Source organism: Manis pentadactyla, chromosome 13 (genome assembly GCF_030020395.1).
Source record: "Manis pentadactyla isolate mManPen7 chromosome 13, mManPen7.hap1, whole genome shotgun sequence".
In the NCBI taxonomy this organism is placed as follows: Eukaryota; Metazoa; Chordata; class Mammalia; order Pholidota; family Manidae; genus Manis; species Manis pentadactyla.
Genome location: NC_080031.1, coordinates 106,666,894 through 106,686,243, shown reverse-complemented (window position 1 = coordinate 106,686,243; position 19,350 = coordinate 106,666,894). Strand labels below are relative to the sequence as shown.

General features: G+C 43.6%; 1 protein-coding gene across 1 annotated transcript in view; it reads right to left on the bottom strand.

The window, feature by feature from the left end:
• Positions 1-825: 825 nt before the first annotated feature.
• Positions 826-19,350, bottom strand: part of STK32A (serine/threonine kinase 32A) — a 108,095-nt gene continuing 89,570 nt past the window's right edge. The window contains exons 8-13 of the mRNA XM_036894647.2: positions 18,688-18,785; positions 13,569-13,685; positions 11,013-11,138; positions 9,272-9,400; positions 4,703-4,767; positions 826-4,297 (exon numbers count right to left, since the gene is read on the bottom strand). Of these exons, the coding sequence (XP_036750542.1) occupies positions 4,186-4,297; positions 4,703-4,767; positions 9,272-9,400; positions 11,013-11,138; positions 13,569-13,685; positions 18,688-18,785 (647 nt within the window). The 3' untranslated portion in view covers positions 826-4,185. The remainder of the gene's footprint in view (positions 4,298-4,702; positions 4,768-9,271; positions 9,401-11,012; positions 11,139-13,568; positions 13,686-18,687; positions 18,786-19,350) is intronic.

The window sequence follows — 19,350 nt, the reverse complement described above, 5'->3', positions numbered from 1 at the left end:
CCCAGGTGGGGAAGGAGAACACGGATCAGGAATAACAAGGTCCTTCTGGAACCAGGTCTGCCAGCATCAGGCCATCACAGAGGGGACACCAAACACGAGCAGGAGATGGACGAAGGGGCCAAAGCAGTCTGCAGACAGGAGATCACAGAGCTAAGGCGGGCACTCTGAAGAATCCAGAGTTCTAGATCCTTCCCTGTGTTCAGTTGGCTGCTGAGAACAAAACAGGACACTTAACATGATCTGGACAACAGGCACTTGGCATGCAGGACGTTAGAGCCCACAAGACTTAGCAAGGGACTATTTCAGGACAAACCCAGGGAACTGGCTGGCCTACCTGCTGCTAAGCTACTGTGGGTCTGAGAGGCGGTTGAAAGGTCCCTTTATTCTCTCCTAAGGCGGACGTTGCTGCAAGAGCTCAGAGCTGCCTGCTACCTTCCTGTTCCAGGTATGGGCCTTGGAGCACCTACCTGCTGCTCGGGTGTAGGGATGGGACTGGAGAAAGCTGCTGAGGGATAGGAAGGAAGAGGGCTGGACAAAGGTGCCTTGGCTGGCTGTGGGCTCAAGGTCCCAGTGAGAGGAAAATCTGCAGCTCGGGGCTGTGCTCCTTAAGGTGTGAATGAAATGCTTACAGGGTCAGTTGTTGGTTGTTATCCATGTGGGTCAATTAAACTGCTGCATTCCATGGCTCTAGAGCACCATCTCTAACACCAGCTTGTCTCTAAAGGGCTTGGTCACGGTGGGAAATGCAAACAAGAACAGTGACTTCGGGCAGCCACGACCTTGAGGCAAACAGTTCCACGAGGGGCCAGTGGCTTACAGTACACAGAAGACATTTTAATACACAGAGGCACATTTACTTTATATATATTACACTCAACAGAAGCACATGTCCCATCCAAGGGCTGCCTGCTCACAGCAGCACAGATAACAGAATTTTGAATTTTTAATGTCAGTGTTTAGTACCAGACACACCGAGCTTGTCAGAAAGGCAGTCACAGGCGGACAGTGGGAAACGGGGAGTGGTGTAGACCAAGCACAGGACGACTGGATGCTGAAGTGAAGTCACTCTCCTTTTCATTCAGCTTTCGAAGAATTAAAGCCTTAACATTGCCACACCAGCTAAAAGTAGAAAAAGGCTGGTCCCTGCTGGCTGTGTTAGCGTTCCTTCTCCCTAGTCACGTGTCCATCAGTCTGGAAGAGCTGTGATGGAATAGTCTAGGCATGTCTAGTTAGAACTTACCAGAAGATGCTTAACCACTAATTAAATCCCCCTAACCGACTGAGTGGGGCCGTGCACTGCACGCCCTGCCCTCCAGCGACTCCAGCCAGCAGCACAGCACTCCCTTCCTCCCCAAGAGGGCACCGGCTGCCCCAGGGTGGGGGCCCTCATGGCGGGTGAGAGCATTAGACCCGGGATGCTTCTGCTCCTTAAAACCTCAGGCTTATCAGATGCTCCACCCAGGTCAGCGAGGAAACTATTGGAAGAAACAGATCCTAGGAATGCCGGACGAAAGGATGCCCTAGCCACTCTGTTCTCTAAAATTCTTAGCCCTGAGCCTTGGTTGTCACAAATCTAGATGAGACGTGTTCCACTCAGTAGGACAGTCACTTTTAGCCCATCTTATGGAATAAAACTAAAGGATCTGATTTCAGCATCTCTGGTAAGGATTTAGGCATCCTTTTTAATTTTTGGACAACTTTTTAGTCCTGATGTGCGCTGGTGGGAGTTATGATCGGTTATAACCTGTAATCAGCTGTCCTGGACTGCTGGAGACGCCACGCTTTGTCTTTCCTAACTGGAAACCCATTGTGGGGTTTCCCTAGGCATGCTCACAAGCTGAGTGGATCGGAAATCCGTCTTCCTGCCCTGAGGCTGTGCCCTGCAGTCAGGCCATCGTGGCTCCTGAACACCACGGGGGTGCTTCGGGCACAGAAGCAGCTCGCTGGAGGTAAAAACCAGGGCTTCCGACTACAGAGGCTGTATTGGATTGTAATCCAGTCCCATCATAAACTGCATAGGCGCGAAGGGGCATGAATGATGAGCCCCCATCCCAGCGGACAGCCCACCGATCCACTGCCCTTTGCTAAGTGTTTCCCAAAGTCTCTCCTTCGGGATGACCCACACGGGGTCACAGCCAGAGGAGGAGCTGGGACTGGCGACGTCAGTGCAGAGCACTTCAGGGCTTGAGTCAAATGAAAGATGGGAGGTGGCCAGCAGGTGGCCCCTGACACCCCGGGGCTCCCGGCCGGCAGCAAGTGCTGCCCACCTTCTTGCTCTTTTCAGTCCATCCCCCCTCGTGAAGCCGAGTCAGGGCAAGTGCTTAAGAGTTTACAGTGTTGGGGAAAAAAACAGCACAGACAAATAATGTGTGGGAAATGCAGAAAAAGAAAACACAGAGCAAAAGAGCTGCTTTAATTCCTAACAAAATACAGCTGCTTTTAAAGGAGAGAGGCGCTACGTCACAGCTCTGCCAGAAATCCTGGGCCTATTAGCCCAGTGAGCAGAAAACCGAAGTGCCCAGTTAGAGCCCAGCGCTGGCGTTCTGCCCACGATCACTGCCCCAGCGGCACCTCGCTCCTGGAAGGTCTGGGGTGGCAGGCAGTTGCAGCTGTTGCCTCTGCCCACTTCCATGTGTCTGCTTTCCCAGATGGGTGCCAGTCTGGGCTTGCCTGCTGTCAGCTTACTGCGCCCTTGGAGAGGCCCACACTCTGCACAGTGAGGACAAGGTTTGGGGGATCTGAGTGGCCGAGAGGCTAAAGCAGCCCCCCATGAAGCCCCTTGGCTTCTCGACTCCCCATGCAGAGGCGCCCATGAATTGCCCGAGTCCCTCAGCCAAGATCCTTGTCTCAGGACGGTGCAGTTAGAGCACACGCACGTCTCACTTCGGTGAATTGTTTGAGGCAAATAAATAAATAGAATAGAAGGCAGAATAGTGAGACATCGATCACGTTTTAAATAACTAGGCAATAATGCTCGCCATTCTCGCAGCAAGTGTAGGTCAGCCTTGCTGCTGCTTTCGGCGGCCTCCTGGGCCTGAGGCCTCCCAGATGGGGGGGCAGCCCGTAGCTCTAAGTGCAGTTCTAGTTTAAAGGCTTAGGTACAATTTGTCCAACATTTTGGTTTATCTGATAGTAGCCAAAAATGAAACCAAAAGTAAAAACAAAAGACAAAATCAAAACGAACCCCAAACAGTGACCTGTTCATTGTGGAAGGTGGTTCACTCTCCTGGGCTTCACGAAGAAGAGATCCCCACCATATGTTACAGGTAATTCGAGAGACTTTTCAAGGGTAAATACTACTATCCTCCAAATTCACCTTCCGTTCTAAGACTGTAACTCCTGCGTAAGATACAACTTCACTGTACTACAAGGTGGACATGTTTTTGATGTGACAATATTCTTTCTTGTTCCTCTCTGGACATAGGTCTCTGATAGTCTTAAAAGGACAATCAGCTCTCAACATTCTTACTGAAAAAAGGTGCAAATAAATACTTAACAACTGGCTTGCTAGGAAGGGAAACAAGCATTTGTAGCATTTGCTGCGTTTGCCACTTGCCGTGGTGTAAATACTCCCATCATCACCAATCGCAATTTTGTGACCCGGGTGTTGGGACGGACAGGCAGCAGGCTCTTGCTAGCCGATACAGGCCGATAGGGTGTGCTGCCTCCAGCCCACCCCTGGGAAGCCTGCATAAACCTGGCTCCTTCTAATCTGTCCTCGTTCATTTCTTCCTGATTGAATTCCTTGTGCCTATTCAGTCAGGCTGGGAGATTCTGACCTCTGAAATTTCTGAGCTCTGAAGCGCCTCCCTCAATCACCCACCTACGTCCCTTTGTTCATTTGTCACAGTGTGATTAGAAGGAGTGGAAAATTAGATCTACATCCAAATATCCCTTTTAAAATAAAAATAAAACCTGTTTAGAATGACAGAATGGTAGCAGTAAAGAGGCAGAGTAGAGTCCTTCTAGTATAACCCTTTCGTTTTAGATGAATAAACCAAAGTAGAGAAAGTGGTTAAGTGACTTGCTCAAGATCACACAGTTAATTAGTGGGAAACTAGACCCCAAGGGCCTGGGACTCTCTTCGCTGTGTTATGCTGCCTCTTTCCAAAGGTGCTCATTCACGTTTTCTAAGGTGCGTGAGGTGTGAGGAGGCAGGGCCTGTCAGCAGTTCCGGCAGGGAAATCAGAAGTCCCGAGGACTCCCCAGGTTGGTATTCTGGCCATCCTCTTCATGTGGGTCTTTGGTTTGTTCCAAGGCTAGATTTGCTTGTCTTTTATTAAAGTCCCTCTTTACTCTTAAAAGGAAAAACAACAACAACAACAGAGGGTTTATTCATTGAAAAGAAAAAGAAAAGATTCAAGCTTCGGAGTGACAGCGTTAATCCCAACAATTTAATAAAGAGGCATGAACTAAGGGAAACTTAAAAACATCATTCATTTAAAATGTTTAAGCCCCATTTCCTCTGCCCTTCCCATTAACAAAATCTCGATGCTAAGCTAATTCACCTGTTGAAGTTTTTGGAAGCTCTTACAAGATAAAAATGGTTTCTGAATTTTTCCAGATGTTCTATTATGGGTGTAAATCATTTTTGTAATTAGAAAGAATAAAAAATGTTTCAAAATATATTAAGGCTCTGCAAATAAAGCCTGGCTGAAACACTATTATTTGTTGGGTTGCTGTTCTTCCAGGAGTTACTTACTTATCTCTGTTGAAAATTATGAATTCCTTCTGGATGGATTCAAGATGCTCTTGAAGAAGGCACATCTTCCAGGTGAACACGGAGAAAAAGACAGGGGTACAGTTAGCAGACCAGTGGGGACCCGCCAACAGCCAATAACCTGTTCTCTGTTCACTGAATGACCCAGATCATAAAAACTGCCATTGTATCTTCAAGGTGGATGCTATCTGAAAGTCTGTGGCAAGACTGAGACCCCGGCCAGAATAAGAAGGAAACAGGTAAGAAGCAGCAAGAGGTTGGTCACACGTCAGCCCTGCCCTCTACAACGAGCCAGCCAGGAAGGTAACGTTATGGTTTGTGAACATGAGGTCTGTCAGCCAACGTAGCCCACGGAGAAACCACAGCTTCGAGGAGGCTGGGGGCCAGGCTTCCCGGAGCTGGTGGCTGCTCGCCTCTCATCTCCTGGCCCTCCTGGAAGAGGCCTGGAGGCTCTACTTGGATTTGGTCAATAGTCCAGGGACGTGCCTCCACACTGAGTTCTAACAGACTGCCCCCCTCGGCAGCCGTGCTGGGGCTGATGAACTGCTTCTGTCGCAGTGAGCAGCGCCTGCTTTATTTGGGACTTTCTCACAGGTATGGCAAACATTTGCTTCGACACTGTACTGCTCCAACTTTCAAATCTGTTACTGACTTCTCCAACAGAATCAGAAGATTTTAACCCCCCAAAATTATAATCAGAGCCAGGACAGTGTCAGATCCAGATCAAATGTTTTAAAAATTTGCAACAAAATACTTCCAAAATTACTTCTCTGAGGAAAAAATATCAGTCATTCATTTTTTTTGAATCTAGGAACTAGCAAATACTAGGTCCTCAAGTACTGGAGAATTAATTTTTTCCTGAGTGAATGTTTAGATGAGAGGAGAGAAAACTATAAAAAGCAGAGGAAATTTCAGCGAAGCAGAGAGGGGAGCAAGCGTAGGGATGGAGGCTCTGGCAAACCTCATGCTTATTCTCACGCTGGGGTGTTTGTGACCCTGAGGGCTTCCAGGATCAGTCATGGGGGAGGTGACACTATGGGATAAACATAATCTGATAGGGATCCTGGGAGCAGAAGTTTTACCCCAGGATTTTAGGGAAAAAATGACTTATTACACAGCCTGCAACAGCAGTCTTAGAAACACATTTATTACAAGTGTTCCTTTTTCCCAGTTTTATTGAGCTCTGATTGACTCACAGCACTGTATGAGGTTAAGGTGCACAGCATGATGACTTGACTCCCCTGCACTGTAAAATGATCACCAGGCCACTTTAGTTAATGCCCATCATCTCATTTAGATGATGTATTTTTTCCTTATGATGAAAACTCTGAGGATTTACTCTCTCTTAACAGCTTTCAAACATACCACCGCAGTGTCAGCCATAGTCACCATGTCGCACGTCATCTCTCTGGCCCTTACTGATCTTTCAACTGGGGGTTTGTATCTTTTAATCCCCTTCATCCAATCCTCCCCTCCCCACCCCTTGCCTCTGGTGACCACAGATCTGGTATCTTTTCCTAAGAGTTTGTTTTTGGTGAAGGCTTTTGTTTGTTTTTAGATTCCACATATAAGTGAGATCATGCAGTATTTGTCTTTCTCTGACTTATTTCACTTAGCATGATGGTCTCATCAATACTGTCACAAATGGTAGGATTTCCTTCTTTTTTTAGGACTGAATAATATTCCACTGTGTATGTAAAGAAAAATAAAAACAAATTTATTGATATATTAACATTGTATATAAATAAATCCGTTGATTAAATATAATAATAAAATAGAAATAAATAGAAATTATAATGTATATAAAATAAATTGGTAAAAATAAATACATATATCTCACAACTTCTTCATCCATTCATCTGTTGATGAGCATTTAGGTTATATCCGTGTCTTGGCTACTGTAAATAATGCTGCTGAGAACATGGAGGTGCAGACATCTCTTTGACACAGTGTTTTCGTTTCTTTTGGCTATGGCCTCAGAAGTGGAATCACTGGACCATACGATAGTTCTGTTTTTGGTCTTTTGAGGAACTTTCATGCAATTTTCCAGAGCAGCTGCATCAATTTGCACTCCCACCAACACTGCACTTTTCTCTACATCCTCGCCTTGTTTCTCGTCTTCTTGATGATAGCTATTCTAATAGGCGTGAGATGATATCTCATTGTCATTTCGATTTGCGTTTCCCTGATCATTAGTGATGCTGGGCACCTTTTTGGGTACCTGTTGGCCATTCACATTCATATATCTTCTTTGGAAAAAAAATATCTATTCAGGTCCTTTGCCCATTTTTTAATTGGATTATATGTTTTTTTGCTATTCAAATGTACGAGTTCTTTATATATTTTGCATATTAATCCCTTATCAGATATATGATTTGCAATGTTTCCCGATTCCATACTTTTTTTTTTCATTTTGTTGATTATTTATTTTGCTATGCAGAGGCTTTTTAGTTTGCTGCTTGGTCTTTAGGTTTCATACCCAAAAAAATCATTACTAAAACCCACATCAAGGAGCTTTTGTTCTGTGGTTTCTTCTAGTTTTATGGTTTCTGGTCTTATATTTAAGTCTGTAATCCTTTCTGAGTTAACTTTTACATGTGGTTTATAATAGGTTCTATAGAAGTTTCATTCTTGTGCATGTGAATATATAATTTTCCCAGTACCATTTATTGAAGAGACTGCCTTTTCTCTATTGAATATTCTTGCTCCCTTATCAAATATTAGTTACTGTATATGCATGAGTTTATTTCTGGACTTTCAGTTCTCTTTCATTGGTCTATGTACCTGTTTTTATGCCAGTATCATACTATTTTGATTACTATCACTGTATAATATACCTTGAAATCAGGAAGAGTGATGCTTCTCATATTGTTCTTGTCCGTATTGATTTTGCGTTTTAGGGTTTTTGTGGTGTCCTATAAATTTTAGTATTGTTTTTTTCTATGTCTGTAAAAGAAATCCCATTTGAATTTTGATAGGGATTACACTGACTATGTAGATAGGTTGGGTAGCATGGACATTTTAGCAATGTTAATTCTTCCAATCCATGAACATGGGATTCCTTTCCGTGTATTTGTGTCTTCAATTTCTTTCATCAATGTCTTGTAGTTTTCAGTGCAGAGATCTTTCACCTCATTGGATAAATTTATTTCTAAGTATTTTATTGTTTTTGATGCTATTGTAAATGGGAACATTTTCCTTATTTATTTTTAAGATAATTCATTGTATAGAAATGCTACTGATTTTTGTATGTTAATTTTGTATTCTGCAACTTTACTGAATTTGTTGATTACATTAATCATTTTTTTGGCAGAGTCTTTAGGATTTTTTCTGTATCATTTCATCTCATAAAATCATATCATCTGCAAATAGAAACAAATATCCTTCCTCCTTTCCAGATGATGCCTCTTACATCTTTTCTTGCCTGATTGCTCCGACTAGGGCTTCGCTTCCCTCATATGTTGAATAGGAGTAGTGAGTTTCTGACTTTTCCTGTTCCCATCTTGTTCCTGACCTTTTAGCATCAAGTATGTTGGCTGTGGGCTTGTCATATATGGCCTTTATTATGTTGAGTTATGGTCCTTCTATACCTAATGTGATAAGTTTTTATCATGAATGTACAGATTTTGTCAAATGCTTTTTTGTGTCTATTGAGATCGTATGATCTTTCTCTTTCATTCAGTTGTGATGTAGCACATCTACTGATTTGCATACACTGAAACATCTTTGCATCCCAGGGATTAACCCTGTTGGGTCATGGTGAGTGATCCTTTTAGTTTGTTGCTGGATTTGGTTTGCTAATATTTTATTGAGAATTTTTGCATCTGTATTCATCAGGGACGTTGGCCTGTAGTTTTCTTTTCTTGTACTGTTCTTTACTGGCTTTGGTATCAGGGTAATGCTGGCCTCATAAATGAGTGTTCCCTCCTCTTAGATTTTTTTTTGGAAGAGCTTGAGAGAGATTGTTGTTAATTACTCTTTAACTGTTCGGTAAAATTCATCAGTGAAGCTATCTGGTCCTGGTGTTTTCTTTGCTGGGAGATTTTTAATTATTGATTCAATTGCCTTACTAATAATTGTTCTGTTCAGATTTTCTATTTCTTCTTGTATACATTTTGGGGCCTGGTAACAGAGGAGCCTGTATAAGCAAGCTCTACAGGGGCAAAGGAAGGAGTAATTCTGGAGAAACCAGTTGGTTATGACAGGAGGAACAGACCCTTAGGAGGAAGACAGTTGCAGTGAAAATCAGTAAGATGGGTTTGTGGCCCAGCTAAGCATTCCTCGGAGGACCCTTGAAAACACATAGGGTGGGAATTTGGCAAGAGGCTAGTTCTATGAACAAAGGGGATGTGCACTTTGACTAACTGACCTTTAAAGAATATAGTGCCTCTGGGGACCAGAGAGATGCAGAGCATCGAGAGCATGTCAGAGGCCTGTGTGCATTCTCAGAGCTGCACAGTCGGGCTGCTGAGGGCCCCCACCAGGAGCTCTCAGACAAACTGCAGCTGTCCCAGAGTCCCGTGCCCCTGAGTGTGGCTGGGACCTGCTCACCTGAGTGGAATCACATTTCCTCATCTCCTTCTCCTTCTTTGCCAGACGCTTCTTTTTCTTGTGAAGAGGTTTGGACTCCAAAATCATTTCTTCAAGTTCAAAGGTGGGGTCGCAGTTTAGCCTGCCTTTCTGCAAGGAAGACAGGTCGGCTCACTCCTCAGATCCCTGTCCCCTTCTCAGAACACACCAGACCGAATATGGAGAACATCGCTTGGTCCTAACTGAGCCGTCCAAGAATGATAAGCTTGGATTCCCACTTCCAAGGTTTAGATAATTTATGGTCAGCATTGTTTTTCATATTCTTTGATTTTATACTTTGTTTTTCTAAACTCCCAATGAGCCCTCACTGAGTTGGAAAGGAAATCAAACTATAATTATTTCTCTAAAGTTTAAACTTCGGGGTTATATTTCTCAAAGAGTGTTCTAACAATCACGTAGAGCAGAATTACCTGAGCTTGTTCAGATTCTCAGTTCCCCAACCAGAACTCCAGAATCAATGTTTCTGAACACGAGGCCCAGGAAACATCATTTTAAACAGGCTCCCAGATGATTCGAGTTCACAGTAAAGCTGGAGAACCATACACAGACCTTTCCTTGAGGCGGCACTGATGGCTGACTGAGGGGTGGGGTGCTGGCTGACTGCAGGGGTGGGGTGCTGGCTGACTGTAGTGTGGGGTGCTGGCTGACTGCAGGGGTGGGGTGCTGGCTGACTGTAGTGTGGGGTGCTGGCTGACTGAGGGGTGGGTGCGCCGAGGGGAGAGTGTGAACAGCAGGAGGTGATGCCTAGATCACCAGGGCATCGCGCAGCGACCTCCGTACAAGCCGCTTCTGCTGGGCCCTGCAAAGTGGCCGGGTAAGTCCTGGACCCCTCCCATCCTGCTTCTCCGTGGGGGAGCAGCTCCACACCCTGGAATCCCACCCCTGCCTTGTTGCTGCTTCTCTCACTGGGCACTTTCCCCCAACCCGCCCATCTGGGCATCTCCCTCTGCTGTTTGCACATAAAGGACCGCACTCCCCTAAGCCCACAGCAAGTGCCTTCCGTGGGCTTAAGAACAGAGAACTCTGAATTGTCTCTACAGCCCTCTTTAGGAGCTCATTGTCTGGCCAATCTGTCTACAAAAAGTACAGAATCAGGCTGTGGAAGAAAGAAGCTAAGGCCTCACTTGGGTCGCTTGGTGGAAGTTTCTGGACTCCGGATATTACTGGCAGTCTGCAGGAGGCCACTGAGGTCCGCAGGCCAGGGAGTCGTCCAGTGGGAAGTACTTCCCTTTGGCTATTAGTGCTTAGGATACAGCTCTCTGGCCTAGAACTACCAAAGGAGGAGGGTGAAAGGTAAAAATAAACACCTCACCGTGACTCCAACAGTTTTCAATGCTTTGACTCACAGAACTCCAAGGATACAAATTTCTACATCGTTGGAATTAGAGGAAACGTTGTTTTTCAATCCACAGAATCCTGGGAAGGACTCTTTGGAAGAGTAGGGCTTTCCAGTAAATGCGTGCCCCCCAAAAATGGTAACAGGCTAGGATTCCAGACACAGATAAGCCACGGTTAGAACCCGAGCTTGGCCACTCACTAGCCATGTGACCTTTGGTGGCCAATTCACCCTGTGTGTGTGCCTCCGTTTTCTTGTCTATCAAATAGGAATTTGGGCTGTCTTACAACACCAGTGTGCACACCTGGCACACGGAACAGTGTGCAACAACAACAGGTCATCATGGTTTTGTTAGGATCGACTCACATTAGGGATAAAACCCGGAACGAGCCTCTTCTGCAAAACTGCATCCCAGTTCATATCACTCATGTACGGGAAGTTCTGAACGTCAGACAAGCGAGAAAATCGTTGGTCTGGATTAGGTTCAAGTAGCTGCCAATGGAACACAAACATCAAGATCACGAGGAAGATCAAAGCAGGGAGCAAACAGGCATACAAATTCCCTCTAAAAGTTTTCAAGTGTAGGATTGGAGGACACAAGGCAGTGTGCCCCTCCCCTAACCCTGTAAACAAATAATGTAGATAATGCATACATAAATATTGTGGATACCACATGCTTAGAATGAATCGCAAATAGGTTTTTGCAATGTAGTGCATGAAAATAGCTTGTCTTACTGAGGCCCACACATCTTTGATTCCTGACTTCCCTACTTACTATGGGCAAGTTTCTTCTCCAAACCTGTTTACCCATCTGTAAAGAGGGATAAGAACCTATTTCAAAAGGCGGCTCCTAGAATTATGCAAGGCTATGCATATAAAATGCCTAAGAGAAGGTCTGCTCATATGAGGTGGTGAATTTTTAGAATTCATCTTTACAAATGGAATGTACTTCCCCATGTAAATTTTAGCTGTTTATACAACTAATCCAGATACACTGGGCATGACACAGAGATGGTGTAACTAAGGTTATGGGGTGCAGGTCTGGGATTTGCTGACTGGGATCCAAGGTTTCTGCTCCCTTCACCACTTCAGGGTCACTGTCACGCCCGTCCTGGGGCTCAGGTGGGAATGCCGGTGCCACCCGAGGTGCTCTGGGAGGCAGTGGGCCTGGACCGTCAGCTGTCACGGGGGGTGGGGGCGGAAGGGGGCTGTATGGAAACGGAGGCAAAGCTGATCATGGACAAGGACTCCCCACCTTCTTCATCGATGACATTACCGTGACAGCATCCCTATTCCAAATCAGAAACTTGGCCCCAAAGACAAGAGATGCAGGTGTGAATCCTTAGCCCTCAGAGCTCTTTTCCTTGACCAGCCACAACCTGTACAATTTTCTCTCTTCAGAAAAAGCCAAGCTCACAGCAGTTGCACCCTCTCAAAGTCCCCCAGTACCTTGTTTGCCCTGATGTCAAGGGCTGTTCCTTGGCGGACACCAGGCTACACGTTCTCTTTAACGTGATCACTCAATACATACTACTGAGCGCCTGCAAAGTTGTTCAGCCCTTCAGGCAAACACGGGCACCCTGAAGGTCTGGTGAAAGTCATGGACGTTGCTTATTCAATACCAGATTCTGCCCCCCGTCAGTCTCCTTGCAAGATGGTGAGCAAGCCCCACACAGTCCCTGCCCCGCCAGCTTAGGACACTGATCACTGACCCAGGAATCACACCCACATTTCAAACCATGAGCAATGCTGTGGAGGACAGAGAGTGCCACATAAACTTGCAACAGAGGGAGGCTCCCCAAGGATGTGGTATTTGGGCTCTGATCTACAGCTCTGCTTCTCAAATGACCTACGCAGGATGGGCGATTATTTCTGTTTGCTTGCTTTAATCTCCCATCCATTGAGACCGATATGTGGTCTTCCTGTCCATGGCCAGTATGCAGCTCCATACTGTGTGCAGCTTGCGATTTGAGCCTGACATCATCATATGGGCTTCCACCCTGTTCAATGAGATGAGGCCACTGACCAGGTGCTCATGGTCAGCACTAGTATCTAATTGCTATGTAAGTGTCTAAATGCTTCTCTCAATTTCTGTACTTGTCATGGACCTGCATAGTACAGAGCTAAAGGAGGGAGCTGGAAGAGCTAGGCAGTGCTCCAGACAGAGGGACTAACATATGCAAAGGCCCTGTGGTGAGAGAGACTATGTGAGGATGAGGAGGGAGACAGGAAAGAGGAGAGCAAATAAAGGACAAAGCAGCTTATGTGTGATCAAAAAGGGGACAACAGGCTACAATAAGGCTTGCGGGGTAATTAGAACCTTAATGCCATATGACTTATTTTACCTTTTATTTTAAGAACAATGAGATGAAAATGAACTTTGCTTTGAATGGATCCCTATGGGCTGGTGGGGAGAATGGAATGCAGTGTGTAAAAAGTATAGTGGGTAAACCAGCTATGAGGCAAGACTGGATGGCAGTAGGATTGCAGAGAGAGCAGAGAGATGGAGGCAAGTGACAGACTCCAGGGTTAATTAAGAGACCAAATCACAGAACCTGGTGATGGACTGAATCTGAACGAGTATGACTGACTGCGTATGATGAAATGACTTCTGGTTCCCGGCTTGCATAAGTGGATGGATGGGAAGGTCAGTCACTGAGACAGGGAACATTGGAGAAAGACCAGGATATACAGAGGGGAACTCCATTTTGGACACACTGAGTTTGAGACGGCTTCGGGACGTACAAGAACCCATGCATTGCCTTAACGGAGGCATTATTTGAAAGCTATCAGCTGCAATACCCCCTCTGGAAATGTATGTCACTATGACTGCCTCCAATAATGTATACTGACTTCTAACGTCAAGCCAGACAGCCTGCTTCTTTTTTATCATTTTCTTTTGTCATACATCCTTCTCCTTACCTTTTTAAGCAGTGACACCATTTCTTGTGACCAGGCAGAAGGGTAAGTCACAATAGCTGTCTCAAACATGTGCACAATTTCCTTGCTGGAAGTACTGGAGCGAATATGATATGGTCTCTTAGGGAAAGAAACAAAAGTCTTTATTTTCATGAGGTGAAAGAAAAAATTTGCGTTGCAAATGTTTCCAAGATAGATTGTCAATCAGTAGAATCTCAGTGTCATTTTACAATCCTTCCAGCTGATTGCTGTGTTGCCATATGCAAATGCGGTCCAGTCTGTTGCCAGATCTCCTACTTAAAAAAAAAAAAAAAGATACCAGAAATACATAGTTTCTTGTGAAATCTCAGAATTTTTAAAAGTTGCTAATTCCACTGGGCCAGAGGAAACATTCCAGTGGGCTAAATCCTCCTCTGAGATGTCATTTTGGTACTGTTCTGTAAGGTGTCCATTATGTAAGTATTTACATAAAATATTGGACAAGTGCTCAGTAAATGAAAGTTTTTAAAAATTGTTATTTAAGTGTTGATTATGAGGCGGTCCAGAGTTTTACCACCCCTTTCCTCACTTTTTATATCATAGTGAATTAAGTTCAGGATAGAAATTCACCTAGAAAACTTCAGTTCCAGTCCCCAGTGCTAGAAGTTCCTAGGTCTATGGAGTGGGGTGAAGACTTTTACACTGAGGCAAGACTTCCTTTACTTCTGAGATACCCAGGTCTTCTATATTTTAACTTTGGGGAAAGGAAATTGAACAAAACGCTGGCGTTGTTATGAGTTTCACAGCTGTCCACCAGAGGGTAGTCTTTACCTGCATCAATTTCTCTACTTCATAAAAACCTGCAAGGCTGGGACTTGGACTTGAATGTGAGCTGTGAGCCCGTGAAAGCCAGAGATTATACCATATCCCTACTTGTGTCCATGGCACCTAGCACCTAGTAGATGCAAGTCACATGTTTGTTGAATGAGCAAACTTTCCATGTTAGATTAACCAACAATAAGATAGTTAACATGGATATGCACATTTATCAAGTGCCTGGCCCTGTCCAGATACTCAAATACATGATTGTGGACTGATGAGCTGAATTGGGAGAAGGAGAGGAGTTTATTAAAAGGTGATGTAGCATAAGTGTTTGAGCTCAAGTGCTGAACTGAGTCATTCAGCTGGGGGTTCAGTTCCTCCGTCTGTGACAGCACCTACCTCATGAGATCGCTGGGAAAATTAAATGACATAATATATAGGAAGTTCTCAATATAGTGGCTAATACATGTTAGATACAATGCAGGAGAGATATTTTTATTATTATTGACGCAAGGGTAAAAAGGAGGGATATAAATGTGATGAGTGGACAGCAAGGTGAGTCACCCATCAAGGTGACGTGGAAAAGGCTTAACTCCGCGGATGTCAAGGTCAGTTTCCTAGGGCACCATGAAGAACGAGGAGTTGACCCCCCCCTGAAAATAAGATGGTCCAAATTTTTTTTTTTATGCAGAGTCTAAAAACACCTGCCACATATTTTCTCCCTCAGGACCAAATCAGGGACCTTAGCTAATTCATTTGGCTCAGTAATGATATAGTGGAAATAACCCCTGTAGCTCAGTATCAGAAGGTACCAAACACTCTGCTCACCACTATCAAAGTTTGCTGGCTGTTTACTAGCCAAAGAGCTGTGGTCACTACTCATGATTCATTTCATGTGCACCATTAAGAGTCTGGGTAGGTGTGGAAGACTTCAGCTTCCAGGGTTGTATGCACGTGTAAGTTTTTTTCTATTTTTCTTCTTCAATTCTGCTTCTAAACCTACTCTTTCTTAGACATATAAAAACACAAAATCATTTGATAAATGAATAAATTAACTGATGAATGCCATAAGCAACTGGTTTACGTGTGTTTTTATCATTATTTTAGAAGGCCATATGACCAAATTTAATATTTTTAAAAATCCTCATGACCTGTCAACTTAATTCAAAATAGTCAAATTGCCCTTATCTTATACAATAACTTATTTTTCCAGTTCTACATTTTAAAATTCAAGCTAATTCATCAACTACCCGAGTTATGTATGTATCATTTATCAAATATTTATTGAATGCCTACGACACTCCAGCATGTCTACTGGACACTGGGGATACAGTGAAGAACAGACAGCCAGGATTGTTACACTGATGCAGCCTGTAGTCTACTTAGGGAAACCACAGATAATTATATAGTGTACACACACACACATACACACTTAAATCAATGGAATGCATGCCATAAAGAAAAAAATCACAGTGTGCAAGGACAGGACATATCAAATTATAAGGCAGCATGTAAATTGAGAGTGAGAATGAAAAAAGGAGGAAGGTAGAACAGCTAAAACATCAGAGGAGAGAGAATGAGGTGCTGGAGTGACAGTCTTATTCTAGGAGTACAGAAGCAAAGAATTGCTGCTAAGGATGTACAATTAGCACAGAATCATACACGAACCTATCCTAAGCTAATACTTGGGAACAACACAAAACTAGAGAAGACGTGGACTTTGCCTTCACAGTGGCAATGGGTGCCGAGAGACACAGAGGTGGCAAAGCAGGTGAACAGCTAAGGGACCCATTCATCAAGACTGTGACCAAGCTCAGAAGCCACAGGGATGTTTTCAAGCACATTTCTCTTTGAGGCATATGCTTTTCTGTAAATAAGAATTTGTCAACGTGGAGGGAGTGACGGTTTAGTGCCCTCCCTCTGTGGTTTAGTTGTGTTGACTGTTGTAATTAAATGCTGGTGTTCCATTTCTTCAGATCAGCTATACTTTGAGACATAACTGCATACGGCCCACTGGCTCATTTTTCCTGGAATGTGTCAGAATTGGTCTGCAGTGACTTGTTCCTCCATCGATTCTGCAGGCATTTGTTATATTACTATTTAAAGTTAAATCCTATGGGAATTACTGAAATGTATAAAATACCTTGAACAAATTTATAGTCTAAGAATATAGAAGAGATAAACACATAAAAATTGATATACCTGGAAAAATTTACAAGGATAGTAGTTTTACAAAATAGATTTAATCCTAAAAAGCTAAATAGATTGAGGCGTTCTAATGTAGAACATTCTGTATTTTACCTCTTTAAGTGGAAAAAGGTCTCCACAAAAAGGTGAAGCACTAATTTTATTTTTGATAGAACAACAATAATGTATATACATGCGTGTGGGAAAATAGATTATCCTTATAAGAGCAGAAAAGCTTTGGAAGAGAAAACAGCAAACTGTTAATTCTAAAGGTGGATTGGAAGGTTAAAGGAGGATTTGATTTTTTAATTGGGACTTCATCTCAGAGGATATAGTTGATTTTTACCTTCATTTTTGTGCTTTTCTGTATTTTCAATAATTATAAATCCAGAAGAGTCATAAGAGAAATAAAGTAATAAATATTTGAAAGATATTCAAGTCACTTCAGCCAGAGACATCACAGCACATTTCCTCAGAGAAGGTGCCAGGTCGTCATGGGCCATAAAGAATAGGTAGGGTTTGAATAAGAAAAGACCTGGAGAAAGGCCTTCCCCAGGAAGGAAATTTGGGAGAGTCTCATAGTCCATCCTTCCTCAGAAATGATCGACATTCATTGGATGTAAAGATCCTGAAGAACTCTGCGATTAAGGCGCAGCCTTCACTTTACTCAAACTCAATTTAGCCCTTCCTAAACTGATCTGAAAAGTGATTTTTTAAGGACAGGGCTTGCTTTGGGAAATAGCTTTATGGCAAAGGAATGAGAGGTTAAAAAAGCTCAAGGGATGCTTTGGGAAAAGGAGGAGGTCCAGAGAGGCCAAAGTGAGTTCATGGCCAGCCAGGGCCATTCATACTGGGCAATATCCAAAAAGGTCACCTGCTCCTGAAGGGCAAAGAATGCCAAGCTCAGGGGTCTGAAGACTGTGTGTGTGTGTGTGTGTGTGTGTGTTAGACTGTGAAGCACTGGGAACAACAATTTTTTAAATATGAAAAGTCAGATATGTGCTTTAGGAAAATGAATCTGCACTCCTATGTTTATTGCAGCATTATTCACAATAGCCAAACAGGGAAACAACCTAAGTGTCTGACAGCAAATAAATGGATAAAGAAAGTGTGGTATGCATATAAATGGAATATTATTCAGCCATAACAAAGAACGAAGTCCTGCTCTTTGTCACAACAAGGCTGGACCGTGAAGGCATATGTTACATGGAAGAAGCCAAAGACAAACACTGCATGGCCTCGTTCACATGTGGAATCTAAAACACAAGCCAAACTGATAGAAACAGAATAGAAAAGAGGTTGTGCCAGAGGCTGGGGGTGAGGGAAGCAGGGGCTGTTGGTCAAAGGGCATAAACTTTCAGCTGTAAGACGACCAAGGTCTGAATAATGTGTAACCTGGTGACTATGGGTGACGATGCTGTGTTGTATAATTAAAATTTGTTAGACAACTTATATGTTCTTTAATATATATTTATATAAATACATAAGTTCAGCAACCTTATAGTAATTTTTGTTCCCCTTTCTGAAGGGAAAAAAAAGAAAGGAAAATAAAAGAAAAATTAGTCTGATAATGTTAATACAAGAGATCACAGGGAACTACCATAGAGGTAAAATAATATGAGGGCAAAATTCTTCCTTGGTATTTTCTTAGTTTAAGAAACATTTACTTCTACAGGAAACTACTCTAGTTCTCCACTAAACCCAGAATCCAGGAGCCAAATGACAGGAACCCAACAAGACAGGGCATGAATTGTGGTATTAATAATTCACACTCGCCACGGGCGAGCACGTCTGAGAGTCCTGGACTGTGACTGCACAATGATTTTCTTTAAACAAACAAATATATTTACACAAGATTTGTAGTGTGGTGCATTGATTTCTCCTCTCTGGATGATTATAATATCCATATTATTTAATTTTATCTGCATAATTTAATGTTAACTCACATGCTTGGCTGTGTATATAGGAGAGTGAATTAATGTGTGCAGAAACCCCAGGGGTGATTACCAGCATCACGGGGCATAGTTGCTTTCACCTCTCAAGGAGACTGCTTGGTTTTCAGCAAAAAAAAAATCCATTCTAAAAATGAAACTTGCTATAAGAGTAACCAGAAAGAAGTACAACTTTACTGTACCCGTCCTCTCAACAGCTCATATGCTGTCACTCCCAGGGACCACCAGTCAACAGCAAAGGAGTAGCCTGCTTCTCTTCTGGAGTTGAACATTTCAGGTGCTGAAAATATAGAAATGTTAGGTGAGTTTTACTCCCTGAGATATTAACAAATCTATCTGCCTAACATGTTCCTCCAAAGGCGAATTATCAGGGCAAGAATCATAAACACTTCTATGAAGCTTTATCATCCATCACCAGATTGCTCACAGCAGGCAAAAATCTCTAATTTTCTAACCTCTCTCAACAGCCTCATTCATCAACCAACACACAGTCAGGTACTGACCTCATGAACAATTGTTTTTCCTATTTAGATGGTGTGCTCATTCAAAACTGGATCCCACCAGCCTCAAGTGGGCAGGTGACCCTACAACCAAGAAGTCTGAGATCATGTTATATGTCGTCCTGGTTTGGAAAGTCTGTGTCAGAGGCCCTGAATTCATATCACTGCTGCAAGTAGCCTCGGATTCGGTGCCCTGCACACTGGACTGGCTCTCCGTCTGCATTGCCCATGAGAGGGAAGGGTGGCGTTTACAGCCTGTGTGGGGCTGAGGGAGTGGGAGTAGAGGGCCAGCATTCTGGGAGATAAAAGGGTCCACGTCAGCTGGGGAAACTTGCACGTTATGAC